General features: G+C 43.1%; 1 protein-coding gene across 1 annotated transcript in view; it reads left to right on the top strand.

The window, feature by feature from the left end:
• LOC120943559 (protein shisa-9-like) overlaps positions 1 to 14,352 on the top strand; it is a 675,240-nt gene that overhangs the window by 621,795 nt on the left and 39,093 nt on the right. Inside the window, exon 2 of the mRNA XM_040356930.1 lies at positions 3,442 to 3,569. Within this exon, the coding sequence (XP_040212864.1) occupies positions 3,442 to 3,569 (128 nt within the window). The remainder of the gene's footprint in view (positions 1 to 3,441; positions 3,570 to 14,352) is intronic.

The following is a 14,352-nucleotide window of genomic DNA, read 5'->3' as shown; positions in this document are numbered from 1 at the left end:
TGGTGTGTGGGCAACATCGTTTTTAATGATGAAGTTGGAAAAACTTCGTTTTTTTGGACATGCTGAAAAATGAAAAAAAATTTCATGACGAAAAACGACGGTGTGTGCACGGCATTACACTTCAACTGGTCTGAATATTTGCCTTTGGCTGAATTTTCCATTAACTCCTGTTGGCACAGTGCTCTTCATACCACATACCTTCTACGCAGCCCTAGGCTATCACCCTCAGACTTTTCCCCTACTTAAGCTTTCTTCTGATGTATCAGCAGCAAATCAGCTGGTGAAAAATATTCTGCTACATTGGAAAAAGATTTGCTTATTACTACGGAAATCAGCAGGCAAGTATGCACTTTTCTCCAACAAACAGAGACACCATATACCTCCATATGTGGTAGGGGACAGAGTTTGGCTATCAATCAGATATGTGAGACTGAAACAACCTTCTACCAAATTGGGCCCTCGATTCATCGGTCCTTACAAAACTATTGCTCGAGTCGGGCCAGTCTCCTATCAGTTGAAATTACCCTCCTCTTTCCGGATACATCCCATATTCCATGTTTCCCTCCTCAAAAAAGACATTTTCAATCGCTACTCCAGAACGCAACATATACCTCCTCCTTTTCTTGTTGATTTTGTTGATGGACAAAATGAGATTGAAGTCTCCAAGATTCTTAATTCTAGAAGACAGGGTCGTGTGCTTTGCTATCTGGCTCATTGGCTGGGATATCCCATCAGACTGTTCCTGGGTTCCAGCCAAAGATCTGCATGCTCTTGCTCTTATTCAAGACTTCCATGCCTCCTTTCCCACTAAGCCCTGCTAGGCCCCCGGAGGGGTCCACTGGGGAGGGAGCCTGGGTGTATTTGTGTGTACCTGGGTGTATTTGAACCGGGATCTTCCTGGTCCCACAGCTGCAGTCTTACCTGTTGTGCCACAGAGGAGTGCTGGAGATATGGAAATGTCCTCTCAGTTTGAAGCATTACCTTCGACTCACTAGCCCCACCTGCTGCCAGATGTGGACAATCTACAATCAAAGCAGCCCATAAATAGCAGCACTTCCTATCTCTCAGTGCCCGTTTGTGTGGACAAGCTCCCTGGATGTTGTGATAAGTTTTGTGACTCTGATCCCTATGTATGAATTCCTGCCTAAATTCCTGACTACTCTCTAGCCTGATGATTTTGTACTTCAACACCAGCTCGTGTATGACCTATGCCTGCCTGACCACTCTCTGGATTTCGATCGTGCACCACTTTGCCTGATCCTTTGCTGTCCTGACCTGCCTGACTATGTTTTCACCTGAATCCTCAGCACACAAGCTCCACTTCGGACACTACCTACCACAGGTACCTTACAGTCAACTTGTGTGCATGTTATCAGGTGCAAATCACCAGGGTATGTAAACTTTTGATCAGGATCATTTGGGTAGTTTCTGTTTTCATTATGATTTAAAAAGAGTAAACACAGTTGATTGACAATAAATGGCTTCAACCGAACACTTACCATAAGTGAAATAAATATTTTTGTCTTATCATTCATATTCTCTGAAAAATGGCCAAGAAATCATAAATTCTGCCAGGGTATGAAAACTTATGAGCACAACTGTGACTGAATCTCAGACACATCCCAAACATCCAAACAGGATAGTGTCTTTATCAGAACTCAAACCAAGGACCTTGGTCCTGCAAGAAAGAAGTACTAACTACTAAGCTACTCTGCTGCCCGTTCAAGCGCTACCTAGCTTCAACAATAAAAAGCTACCATACACAGTTACAATACTATCTACAACAGGGTCCATAACCTTACCAGCACATTGATAGTTCTTCTTTTGTCTGTGCTCCATTTGAGAGATTTCCCTTTAGCAACACAACAGGATTGACTGGAAAGCTTTACAAAGTAAAGGGAAAATTGCTACTAAAATTGCATTAAGATAGTATCCCAAAGCTTGAGAAAACATGCGTGTGTGTTTATATACTATGTGTGTGTGTGTGTGTGTGTGTGTGCATATGTATGTATGTATGTATATATATATATATATATATATATACAGTACAGACCAAAAGTTTGGACACACCTTCTCAATCAAAGAGTTTTCTTTATTTTCATGACTATGAAAATTGTAGATTCACACTGAAGGCTTTAAAACTATGAATTAACACATGTGGAATTATACATAACAAAAAAGTGTGAAACAACTGAAAATATATATTCATATTCTAGGTTCTTCAAAGTAGACCTTTTGCAGCAGACACATCTCTAGAACGGTTAAGAGGAGACTGTGTGAATCAGGCCTTCATGGTAGAATATCTGCTAGGAAACCACTGCTAAAGAAAGGCAACAAGCAGAAGAGACTTGTTTGGGCTAAAGAACACAAGGAATGGACATTAGACCAGTGGAAATCTGTGCTTTGGTCTGATGAGTCCAAACGTGAGATCTTTGGTTCCAACCCCCGTGTCTTTGTGCGAAGCAGAAAAGGTGAACGGATGGACTCTACATGCCTGGTTCCCACCCTGAAGCATGGAGGAGGAGGTGTGATGGTGTGGGGGTGCTTTGCTGGTGACACTGTTGGGGATTTATTCAAAAATGAAGGCATACTAAACCAGCATGGCCAGCATCTTGCAGCGGCATGCTATTCCATCCAGTTTGCGTTTAGTTGGACCATCATTTATTTTTCAACAGGACAATGACCCCAAACACACCTCCAGGCTATGTAAGGGCTATTTGACCAAGAAGGAGAGTGATGGGGTGCTGCGCCAGGTGACTACCTCTTAAAGCTCATCAAGAGAATGCCAAGAGTGTGCCAAGCAGTAGTCAAAGCAAACGGTGGCTACTTTGAAGAACCTAGAATATGAAATATATTTTATTTATTTTTATATTTAGTTTTGATGCCTTCAGTGTGAATCTACATTTTTCATAGTCATGAAAATAAAGAAAACTCTTTGAATGAGAAGGCGTGTCCAAACATTTGGTCTGTACAGTGTACACACACACACACACACACACACACACACACACACATTTACACTCGTATGGCAGAGCTGCCAAGGCATACCCAGCACATGCCTATGCAACTAAAACAGGTGTCATCAGATCAATTGTACATATTGGAAGAATTCCCTCAAACTTTGTTCTCATTACAACTGCAAACGTTGTTTTTTTCCCCCACCACTTTCTGTCCTGTTGCAGTGGTTATTAGGACAGATAGAATGGGTGAGTCTCTCCAGTGAGGTTACAGAGATCAATTAAAACTGATGGGTAAACCACTTCCACTCTCTATTTAAAGTAAATAAAAAAAGGTTTCAGTCACACTTTAGCAGTGTTCTTCCTAACCTACCATTGACTTTGGGCTTCATGTATAATGTATATGTAAAATGTATCCATTGCTTTTGGCTTCATATTTCTCAATAGTTCTAATTTGATTGTACAACATTACTCTTATTCCTAGGGCTCTTGCTGATGTGATGAGACAACAGGGCCATTGCTCTGCAGACCACATGGAGAGAGATGCAAACCTTGTAGTTCACATGCAGCATTATGAAACCATGCAATCCCGACCATCTGCCAACAACTTACGTGAGTTTTATAACATTAACTTAATTGTTTGGCAATAAAACTACTGCTGAATGTGTACATTTCTAAACACTCTAAGTGTGTTTTTCATGCTGTTAAATTTATCATGTTTGCAGTTACAAAAATTGCACTGTCAAAAGTGTGTTTGTGCCTAACTCTGTTTTGCCACATGTCCCCTGGTGGTTTAATAAGCTCAAAATCAACTGAGGTCATCCTCACATTGATAACTCTAGCTGGTCTCTCCATATAAAAATGGATTTGTCTGCTTTAATGTTTAGGAGGTCAAATATTATGCATATTCATTCACGGAAATGTAGAATTTAGAATTGTACCTGATTTGTTCATCCCTAATCAATATACAGTATTTATATTGATGTAAAAAGATTCCATAGCAATAGAACAAAACTATAAATCAATTGGTTAACAATACTTTGCAGCACTGTAAACCAACATCCTCTGTTTTAGGAAGCACAAGAGGTTTTTGAATTCAACTGCCTAACCATAACTGGAAAATGCTAATTATATCCAAAATTCTTGGTATTGCAATTTACCAGGTAGCAACTAGCAACCTGTTCTAGATCAAATGCTATCCAGTGCGGTCAACACTAATCTAAAACATAAGGAAAACTTTCCTTGCTGTATATCTGTGAGTTTAACATATTAGAATGACAACTGATCTACCAAAGTGAAAGGTTATAGACAAATGCAGCATGTAACCTTGGACTGCATTTTTTTTTAGAGAAAGTCTATTGATTAGGTTTGAATTGGTTTGTATTTTTGTGATTAAGCAGGTCAATATACTTGTACAAGTGTGGTTCTTATTTTAATTTGGATTAACTACTTATTTTTAAACCTTTTTTTTAATCATGGACCCAGAAGAAGTATGCAGATTAAAATTGCTGACTGTAAGTCCTGATTTAGTTGAAAGTCAACCAAGTTGCACTGAGTTTGAAATGAAAGGAGGGTGCATTAGTAAGCCAAATTTGAGGATACACTACAGCACCTGTGTGTCAAACGATTTAAAACGCTCTCTGGGTTTCCTGAGAGAAACGTGGAGGCTGCCACTGCCTCCTTCTGAAAATTGTACTAGTTTGACTATTCTGTTAACCTATTGGCTTCAATGCTTTGTGAGTTACTGACGTGAAACAAGTTCACAGATCAGTAAAAGTGTGAGGCAAGATTTAGTCGCTTATTGGCAGATTTCGCTCTGATTGACACCTGGAGACATCTGTACCCTACCCATAAGGCTGTCTCCTGTTTTTAAACCCCTTACTCTACTATGTCTCGTATTGATCTTATTTTACTCTCCCAACAGCTTACCCCTAGACTGCTGGAAGCCAGTTTATGTGCCCGTGTGTTATCGGATCATGCTCCTTACTGGATGACTTTAACACCTTTTACCATCCCTCCTTGCCCAAACTGGAGATTAAATCTTGACTAAACATATTACCCAATATTAATAAATTGACCAATGAAGTGAAGTTTTTCTTTAGTTCTAATTCTGGTATCGCCACTCCACTGGTTGTAAGCGCACGTAATTTAAATGATCCCGTAGGGGGCGTGGAGTTTTTAAATTAGGCGCGTTCCTGCGCCGAACGTACTGCGCATGCTCCGTCAGGAAAATTTCCAGACGTGCATTGCGGTAAATGACCGCAATGGACGTCATTGGCTTCGACGTGAACGTAAATGGCGTCCAGCGCCATTCACGAACGAGTTACGCAAACGACGCAAATTTTGAAAATCGCGACGCGGGAACAACGTCCATACTTACCATTGGCTGCGCCTCCTAATAGCAGGAGCAGCCTTACGGCAAAAACGCCGTACGCAAACGACGTAAAAAACGAGCGCCGGCCGTGCGTACGTTTGTGAATCGGCGTTGGTATGCAATTTGCATACTCTACGCTGACAACTATGGGTGCGCCACCTAGCGGCCAGCGTCAGAATGCACCGTAAGATACGACGGCATAAGAGCCTTATGCCAGTGGTATCTTAGGCTACAGTCGGCGTATCGAGCTTTCTGAATACAGAAAGTTGATACGCCGGCGCTACTTAGCAATTATGCTGCGTATCTATGGATACGCAGGCGTAATTGCTTGCTGAATCTACCCCATTGTATATTTGTGCATTGAGAACACAGAGGTAAACTGTTGGCTTACTTGGCTTAGATTCTAGACCCCCAGTTGTTATCACGTTAAATTCACCCAGGCTTGGCTCCATCACGGATCCAGAAACTATTACAAAAGAATTTGCCACTTTCTTCCAGGTCCAGTTTATACTTCCAGGGTTGATTATTCTCATCAAGCTTTGTGTGCCTTTTTGAATACTTTTTCCTTTCCCAAAGCTGACAGAAACACAGGTGGAGATCTCGGAGGCACTAGAAAATGCCATTTTATCTGCAATGGCACATTTTGCTACTGCGAAAGCTCCAGGCTCGGATAGCCTGCCTATGGAATTTTATAATTTGTTTTCTGACACTCTGGTACTCAAGTTACTAGCTCTTTCCAAGGCTGTGTTTGAGGCTGATACCTTCCTGAATCCATTAGGCACTTATAGTGCTATAGTGTTTTTTTAGGCCAATTTTTTTACTACAAGCCTTCCGGTACAGGCCCTCTGGTTGAATAAGAACATGTAGTCTCTTATTCACCCTGACCAAACAGGCTTTATGCTGGCTAAAAATACCACCTTCAATACCAGACATCTATTTATGAATCTTCAGGCCCCCATATGCAAATGGGTTCCAGGGTGTTACATTTGATGCGGCCAATCAGTCGAATGGTTGTATATCTGGCAATGCTTGTGTTGCTTTGGCTTTGGACCTAACTTTATAAAGTGGCTCACTATATTGTATACAGAACCCCAGGCTAGGGTGATAGAAAATGGTTAGACTGCATTTCCACTTTTTCGGGGGACATGGTAGGGGTGCCCTATTTTGCTCCTTTTATATGCTTTAGTAGCTGAACTGCTAGCTATGACTCTCAGATCCCACCCTGGAGTTCAAGGGCGAAGTTCTGGTTTACTTGTAGAAATAATAAGACTCTATGATGATGATATGATCCTCTATCTTGCAGTTTTGGGCCCGTCCTTTTTTTTTTTCAAACCTTTTATTGCATAAGTTCACATCAAAGATATATACAAAAGTTCCAATACAATAATTCCATGTCAATTCCTCCTACCTACACCATTCAATATAGCCTTAGTACAATTCCCACTTTATTTACTTATTTTGTCCTCAGGCCAAAGTCACATTCCTTCAATGTATCATATATTTATTTTACATTAATTAATTTTTTTTTTTCAAATAATTCAGTTAGATTTATATTTCTTTTCAATCCAAAGTCATTGAGGAGCTACACCACATGTCCTATATTTTATAATACTTATTAGGTACCCCTTTATGTTCATACATAATCTTCTCATATGGTATTATTTGGTTAATTGCTGTAATCCATTGATTTATAGTTGGAGTCAATGGTTGCATCCATCTTAATGCTTTTTGTTTACGTGCCATAAATAATATTTCTTGCAGCATAATCGTATTGTATTCCGACTATTCTTCCCACTCTAGTAATCCTAAGACACATACTCCCATTGTATATCATACTTTCCTGCTAATAATACTAGTTAATGTATCTACTACTTGCTGCCAATAATTGACTATTTCTGAACATGACCAAATCAAATATACAAAATATGCCTCTGGACGATGGCATCGTTTACAATCGGATGAGGTCTTTCTTCCAATTTTATAAGTTTTTGAGGAGTAAGATATGTTTGATGAATAATATACAGTTAGATTTGTTTATTATTAATGGGAGACACTCTCACATGTGAGGAGTAGATTCTTTGCCATTTCTCCTCTGTCACATCAGGAAGCACATCTCGCCATCTTTTTCTTATTTTAAGTGGCATTCCACTTAACTTAGCCCTCAACAACTGGGAATATGGGGCCGGATTCACGTAGAACGGCGCAAATTTAGTTTGTCCTAACGTATGTCAGTTAAGTTAAGGCGGCTGAATTTTGTGACGTAAGTGCCGTATCCACAGCGCATTTGCGCCCAAATTTGCGCCAGAGCGATGTAAATACCAAGGCGTAAGGCGGGGTTATTGCAAGTGGGAAGGAAGTGGGCGTGCTCCATTGAAATGAGCCGTGACCCCATGCAAATGAAGGGCCGGCCGTACTGCGCATGCGCGCACGAATCTGCACCTCACTTGGCATGTGCAGAACTCGGCTCGGCGCAATCAGTGATATAGGAAAAAGGCCAAGCATACTTTGAGAATCGCCCTGTGCTTAAATAGCCCCAGACAAATGCACTTCCATTGCAAAAGTACATCCCTGTGTTTCCCTTTCTAAAGCAAGTGTCTTTTGCTCTGTTGTCTGTGGCTGTTTGTTGGTGAGTGTAGTGTTATATTAAAGATTTATTGTAGTAGGAGGTTGTAGTAGGTGTGTGTATTTTCTGAGTGTTTTTTGTGTCTGTTTCTTCTGTGTTTTTTGTCTGAATTTGTATTAGCTGTCTGCTTGTGTTTTTTCTTTTTTGGTGTTTGGTTTTTGCTGTCTGAAATTTGTTGTGTGTTTGTTCTGTGTCTTTTTGTGTCTGTTCTGTGTCTTTTTGTTGGTTTGTTCTGTGTCTTTTTGTCTGTTTGTTCTGTGTGTTTCTGTGTTTGTTTGTTCTGTTTGAATTTAGTGTCTGTTTGTTGCTGAGTGCTGTGTTGTGAGATGGCACCTAAAAAAAGGAAACTCAACTTCTCTGTGCGTGAGAAGCACATACTGGCCAGGGCTATCACCCAATATGGGCGATTTTTGCATGGCCCTGACAGCCGGGATGTCACCCCGACCAGGAAGAGGGCGATCATACAACAGATTACTGATCCGATCAATGCGGAGGGGGGGGAGACAAGGACCCCCAGTGGGATTTAGAAGAAGATCAACGATCTTAGGAGCCTGGTCCGGGAGAAGCTGGCCAAGCAAACAGCCCATGCCAGGGGCACTGGAGGAGGTCCACCTTGCACCGTAAGGTGGACTGAGGAGGAACGTGCGGTGGCCCGGTGCTTCCACAGCCAGCAAGTGGTGGGCCTGCCTGGCTTTGACTCTGATGATCCTGTGAGGACAGGTAAGGTAATCTGGTGAGTAGCATGTGTGGGTGGGGGAAGGGAATATGTGCCAAGTGTGTGGATCCTCCAACCTGTGTATGTTTTGTGTCCTCCACAGATGGCCAGGAGATTGCTGGGCCATCAGGCCAGGAGGTTGCTGGGCCATCAGGCCAGACTGCACCACCCCCAGGACAACAGGCTGCTGAGGAGCCACCAGAAAGGCCGGAGTCCCCAGGGCAGGGAAGTGGCCACAACTCCCCTCATGAGGAGGTTCAGGGGGAGGAGGATGAGGGGGGAGAGGATGTGGATGACCAGATAGAGATTGCCCGAGAAGTTATGGAGTGTTGGGATGAGGATTCCCTTGTGGCTGACAGCAGGCCACCTTCAGGGGTAGTCCCTCCCACTCCTCCCCCAACAGGGCTGCCCCCCCAGGGGGATCACCTGCTCCCAGGCCACAAGCCTCAGCTGGAGGCAGTCAGGCTACCATCAGGGGTAGTCCCTCCCACTCCTCCCCTAACAGGCCCCCCCCAGGGGGCTCCCCTCCTCCCAGGCCACAAGCCTCAACTGCAGGCCGGAAGGCCACCCAGAAGACCAGGGGGCCTGCCGAGCTCCTGCCTGCAAATCTGCAGAGGGACCAGGCCCGGCAGACACAACATCTGGGTCAGGTCAGCCGGACTTTGGCCCAGATGGAGGAGAGCCTGGCCGCCATCAAGGAGTCAGTCAGTGACGTGGGCACAAATACTGTTGCATTCATCAACTGTTTCAGTGAGCTGCAGGCCGCCACAACAGGCGTGGCCCTTGAGGTGACTGCCCTGACCCAGGCTGTCCAGGACAACACCCAGGCTCTCCAGGCCAATACGGCAGCCCTCACTCTGGGCCTGACCAGGATTGCCGTGGCCTTGGAGGGCAGGCCATCAGGTGGGCAGCCACCCGGGGAGGCTCCTCCTTCCCGTGCTTCCCCCCCATGAGGCTCCTCCTCCCCCTGCTTCCCCTGCTTCCCCCCCCCATGAGTCTCCCCTGAGGGCCCGTTGCCGTGGCTGGCCCAGGCGTAGCTCACGCCACCGTTGATATGTAGGGATGTTCTTTTGGATTTTTATTTTTTATTTTTTATTTTATACTGTGATTATGATTTGTTTTATGTGTGTGAATGATGTGTGAATGTGGGGGTGACATTCCTGGTAAAAAAGGGTGTCACCCTCAGTTTTGGTGGAGTAGGGATCCCCAGGACCAGGAGAAGTGATCCCAGGTCCATGTGAATGGTGTATGAATGCACAGTGACATAATTGGAGCCATGGCGTGGCGTTGCTGCTCCCTAATACCATGTGGTTTTCTTGGGTCTAATCCAATTCGATGTGCATGTGATGTGTCTGTGCTAGGGACCACAGTGGGTGTGCATGCATGCATTCTCATTGTGCCATGATTAATGTGTGTGTTTAATGTGCAAAGATGCCTTCTGCGAGGCGTCTCCTGGCTGCTCTTCCCTCAGAAGCGGGGGTACCCTGGGTTAGGGGGGATTGTCTGGTTGGGGGGTCAGGTCATCGCGTATGTCAATCTCCAGGCCCCTTCTCACTGCGAAGTTGTGCAGCATGCAACATGCACCGATGATCTGGCACACGAAGTCTAGGGAATACAACAGGGTACCCCCAGACTTATCCAGGCATTGGAAACAGGACTTCAGGAGGCCAAATGTGCGTTCCACCACTCCACGGGTAAGTATGTGTGCAGCATTGTATCTTTCCTCTCCTGGGGTTTGGGGGTTCTGGAATGGGGTCATGAGATGGGGTCCCAGTGCATATGCAGAGTCACCTGGAAGGAAAAAGTCAGGAGGATGTTAGTCATGCATGTGCCCCTCGTGATGTCTGCATCATGGGGGGGACAGTCATACCTGCCACCCATGTAACTCGCCAACCAGCCAGCTGTCCCCATACACGTTCTGTTCAAATTCTCTGGAGATGTTGCTCTGACGGTATATGAAGCTGTCATGGCTGGATCCTGGGTGTTTGGCACGGACGTGCCATATGAGGCAGTGGGCATCCACTATCACCTGGACATTGATTGAATGCCAATGCTTCCTATTGCGGTACATGTGCTCTGTCTCATGGGGGGGCTGTAGTGCCACATGTGTGCAATCAATGGCCCCGATGGTGCGTGGGAATCTGGCAATTTTGTAAAAATCTGTCGTGTTCATTCGCTGGACCTCCTGGGTGGGTTTGATGATTTGGTTGGCCATGCGTCTCAGGATTGCAGGGACAACCTGGTGCACACATCTGCTAATGGAGGATTGTGACATCCCAGCCACACCTCCACTTGTGCGCTGAAAAGAGCCAGTGGCCAGGAAATGCAGTGTTGCCAGTACCTTGATCAGTGGCTGCACTGCATGTGAGCGTTGTGTTGGGCTGGTGAGGTCATCCTGCAGGATTGTGGTTATTTCCATGATGGCTTCACGGTTGAATCTGAAGTTGCGATACACCTCAGAATCACACATGCCAAACACATCTAGGCGTCTGCGGTATATCCTCTTCTGTGCCCTCCTCCTCCTCCTCCGTTCCCTCCCCCTTCTTTGCGCCTCTAAAGTCACTAGTATAGTTATGAGCATGGATGCCCCTGGCATGTTGGCAGACAGATTGTAGTCCGGCAAATTTGTGTGCTCAGCTCTTCCTTAATGGTTTTGCTTTAGCAGACCTTTACAGGGCTGGAGCAAAGTTAAGGCACCTTTTATAAAGTGTAAAATTGCTCCTGGAAACTAACAGATGCGCACAGGGCGTAACCTACGCCGCACACACTTAATTTTGTGGATCGCCTTATCTCCCTCATTTGCATCTTTGCCTAGCAAAGCAATGGTGTGTCTAGCGTATTTTGCACTTGAAGAAGCGCCGGTGTAATTGTTTTAGGAAGAACGGGAAAAAATGGTTTTCAGGCGTATTTCGTTTGGAGGATCAGGCTCAAAAATACGCGCGGCGCATTTTTCAATTACGCCACGCATCTCTAGATACGTCGGCGTAAGTGCTTTGTGAATCTGGCCCATGGAACAGATATTAAACTTTTTGGTCCCTGTGATCGTGATATACCTATTAATGGATACTTGGATACTTTGGGATATTGACGTCCAAACTGGACCTGAAACATATGTCTTAGCTTGAAGGTTTAAAAAAAAACGTATGGGGTATATTATATTGTTGACTCAAGTATTCAAATGTCTGCAGAGTTCTATGATCAAATATCTTTTTTAGTGTGACTATTCCTTTATTTCTCCAAAATTCACTATTGGAAGACACCCTCAAGTGTTCAAAATAGGTTATTCCACATAGAGATCTCTAGTGGGGTATAATCAAAGCTTGTTAGTTTTTTTTTACCTCTCTACAAACTGCTCTAGCTAATGTACCAATGAGTATCTTCACTAGGTAAACAAGTCGTTTTGGCTTCCAATCCAATCATTAGGTCTTCAACCTGCAATATCTCCAATAGATGTCTTTCCACCTTATTTCTTTGATCTGGTGTCACCCATGTCCTTAAATGTTTCAATTGTCCCGCTAAATATTATAAATAAATATATGGGAGTGTCATTAATTTCAGTTTACATATACCCTTGGCCCGTATACTGTATTTATCGGGGTATTGAGCGCTCCGGCGTATAGCGCGCACCTCTAATGTAGACCCGAAATTCCTGTAATTTTTTTTTTATTACTTACAGTTTTGGTGTCTTGCCCGGCGTCCATCGGCGGCCTTGTCCGGTCCAGCGTCCATCTGCGGCCTCGGTGGTGTCCTCCCGGCTTCTCCCGCGCTGTCTCCGAGTCGAATCCCCGCTTCCCACGCTCAGTTTGAATGCCTCCGCCGACATATACCGAGCACAGTACACTCGGGCACGCTCGGCCACGAGCGAAGCCGAGCCTGGCCAAATGTACCCGAGTGTACTGCGCTCGGTATATGTCGGCGGAGGCGTTCAAACTTAGTGCAGGAAGCGGGTATCGGCGTATATCACGCACCCACGATTTTCCCCTTAATTTAAGGGGAAAAAAGTGCGCGGTATACACCGATAAATGCGGTAAATCTTGTAAAATGAGAATGTAACTTGTTTTAAAAGATAAATAAGCATTTCAGCAATAAGATCATGTTAACCTTCCTGGCGGTATGATTATTTCAGATTTTAGGTGCTGAAAGCGGTACCATTATTTTGCATGGAAATTTGGCGTTTTATATTGTAGGCCTGCAATTCTTAGTTATAACTCACTTAAATCTGTCCAAACAAGAGTCTAGTAGACATCCCGGGTACCTAAAATCTGAAATAATCATACTGCCAGGGAGGTTAAATCTGTCCAAACAAGAGTCTAGTAGACATCCCGGGTATGATAAAGTTTGAAACACAAAATCATAAATTATAATATAATAAATAACCATAAATAACTATAACAAATAATAATATAATAATAATAATAATAAAAATGATTCAATAATGTAATCAAATCAAAAACACTGAAATTTGCTCAGTTGCAGAATTGTCGCTGTCATTACTTTTAGTGTTTTGATGACGAATTTCCCCACAAATCGCTATTACTTAGTGATTCTAATTTATTATCGCTGTTTTCTAGCTGGCCTAAAACCACTTTTGACATAAAGGGACACTTTTTGGTTGCTATGAACAATCTCTGGTTTACAGGCAGAATGGTATATACACTAAAATCTTATACATGAAAAATGCGAAAATTAAAATAAACGAAAATTTAAAATAACAAAATTCAAAATAACAAAATTCGAAGATTCGAAAATTCGGCAGTCCGAAAATCGAAAATGGGAAATTTCAGAAAATTTGTTGTTTTCTTTTCATTTGTTTCTTTCGGAAATTCGGAAAATTCGAAAAATTCTTTTTTTTCTCGTTTTTATTCGTTTTTTGCTTTTTCGGAAATTTCCGGATTTCCGGATTTCCGAATTCTGAATTTGAAATTTTCCAGAATTTCCAAAAAAAGCAAAAAAACTAATTATATATATATATATATATATATATATATATATATATATATATATATATATATATATATATATATATATATATATTCTTCATAGGACATATCGCACACCAGAACGAATATCTAAATTATGTCCATCTCGGAACCCCCATGTGTTCTAAATGTTTGGGCATCTAATCTGGCATCATCCTCATGTTAGAAAATTTTGGGAGCAAGTGGTACAATTCCTTCATGACCAGATGTACCCTAGGCAATGTTTGTTGGGATTATTCTCAGACTCAGATATGGATAAACACACTTTTATGCCTCGTACACATGATCGCAATTTCTGACAGGAAAACCACAGTTTTTTTTTTCAGCAGGAAAACCGGCTGAAATTTGTCTTGCATAGACACGGTCACACTAATCTTGGCTGAAATTCCGAAGGTCAAGAACGTGGTGACGTGCAATACGTACGAGCCGAGATCAATGAAGTTCAATAGCTCTTCTGCTTGATTCTGAGCATGCACTTTTTTTTGTTTTTGCGTCGTAATTGCATACAGACGAACGCGATTCGCGATAGGAATTTTTCCTGTCAGGAAAATTGGGATCTTGCTCTCAATATTTTCTTGGCAGGAAAACTGACAGAAAAAGTGTGATGGAGCAGACACACGGATGTTTTTTCTGACAAAAACCTCACATCGAAATTTTCCTGTCATGAAAACTGATTGTGTGTACGAGGCATTAACCTTGTTAAT

This window comes from Rana temporaria, chromosome 6 (assembly GCF_905171775.1).
Source record: "Rana temporaria chromosome 6, aRanTem1.1, whole genome shotgun sequence".
Lineage (NCBI taxonomy): Eukaryota > Metazoa > Chordata > Amphibia > Anura > Ranidae > Rana > Rana temporaria.
This window is presented reverse-complemented; position numbering and strand designations above follow the sequence as displayed.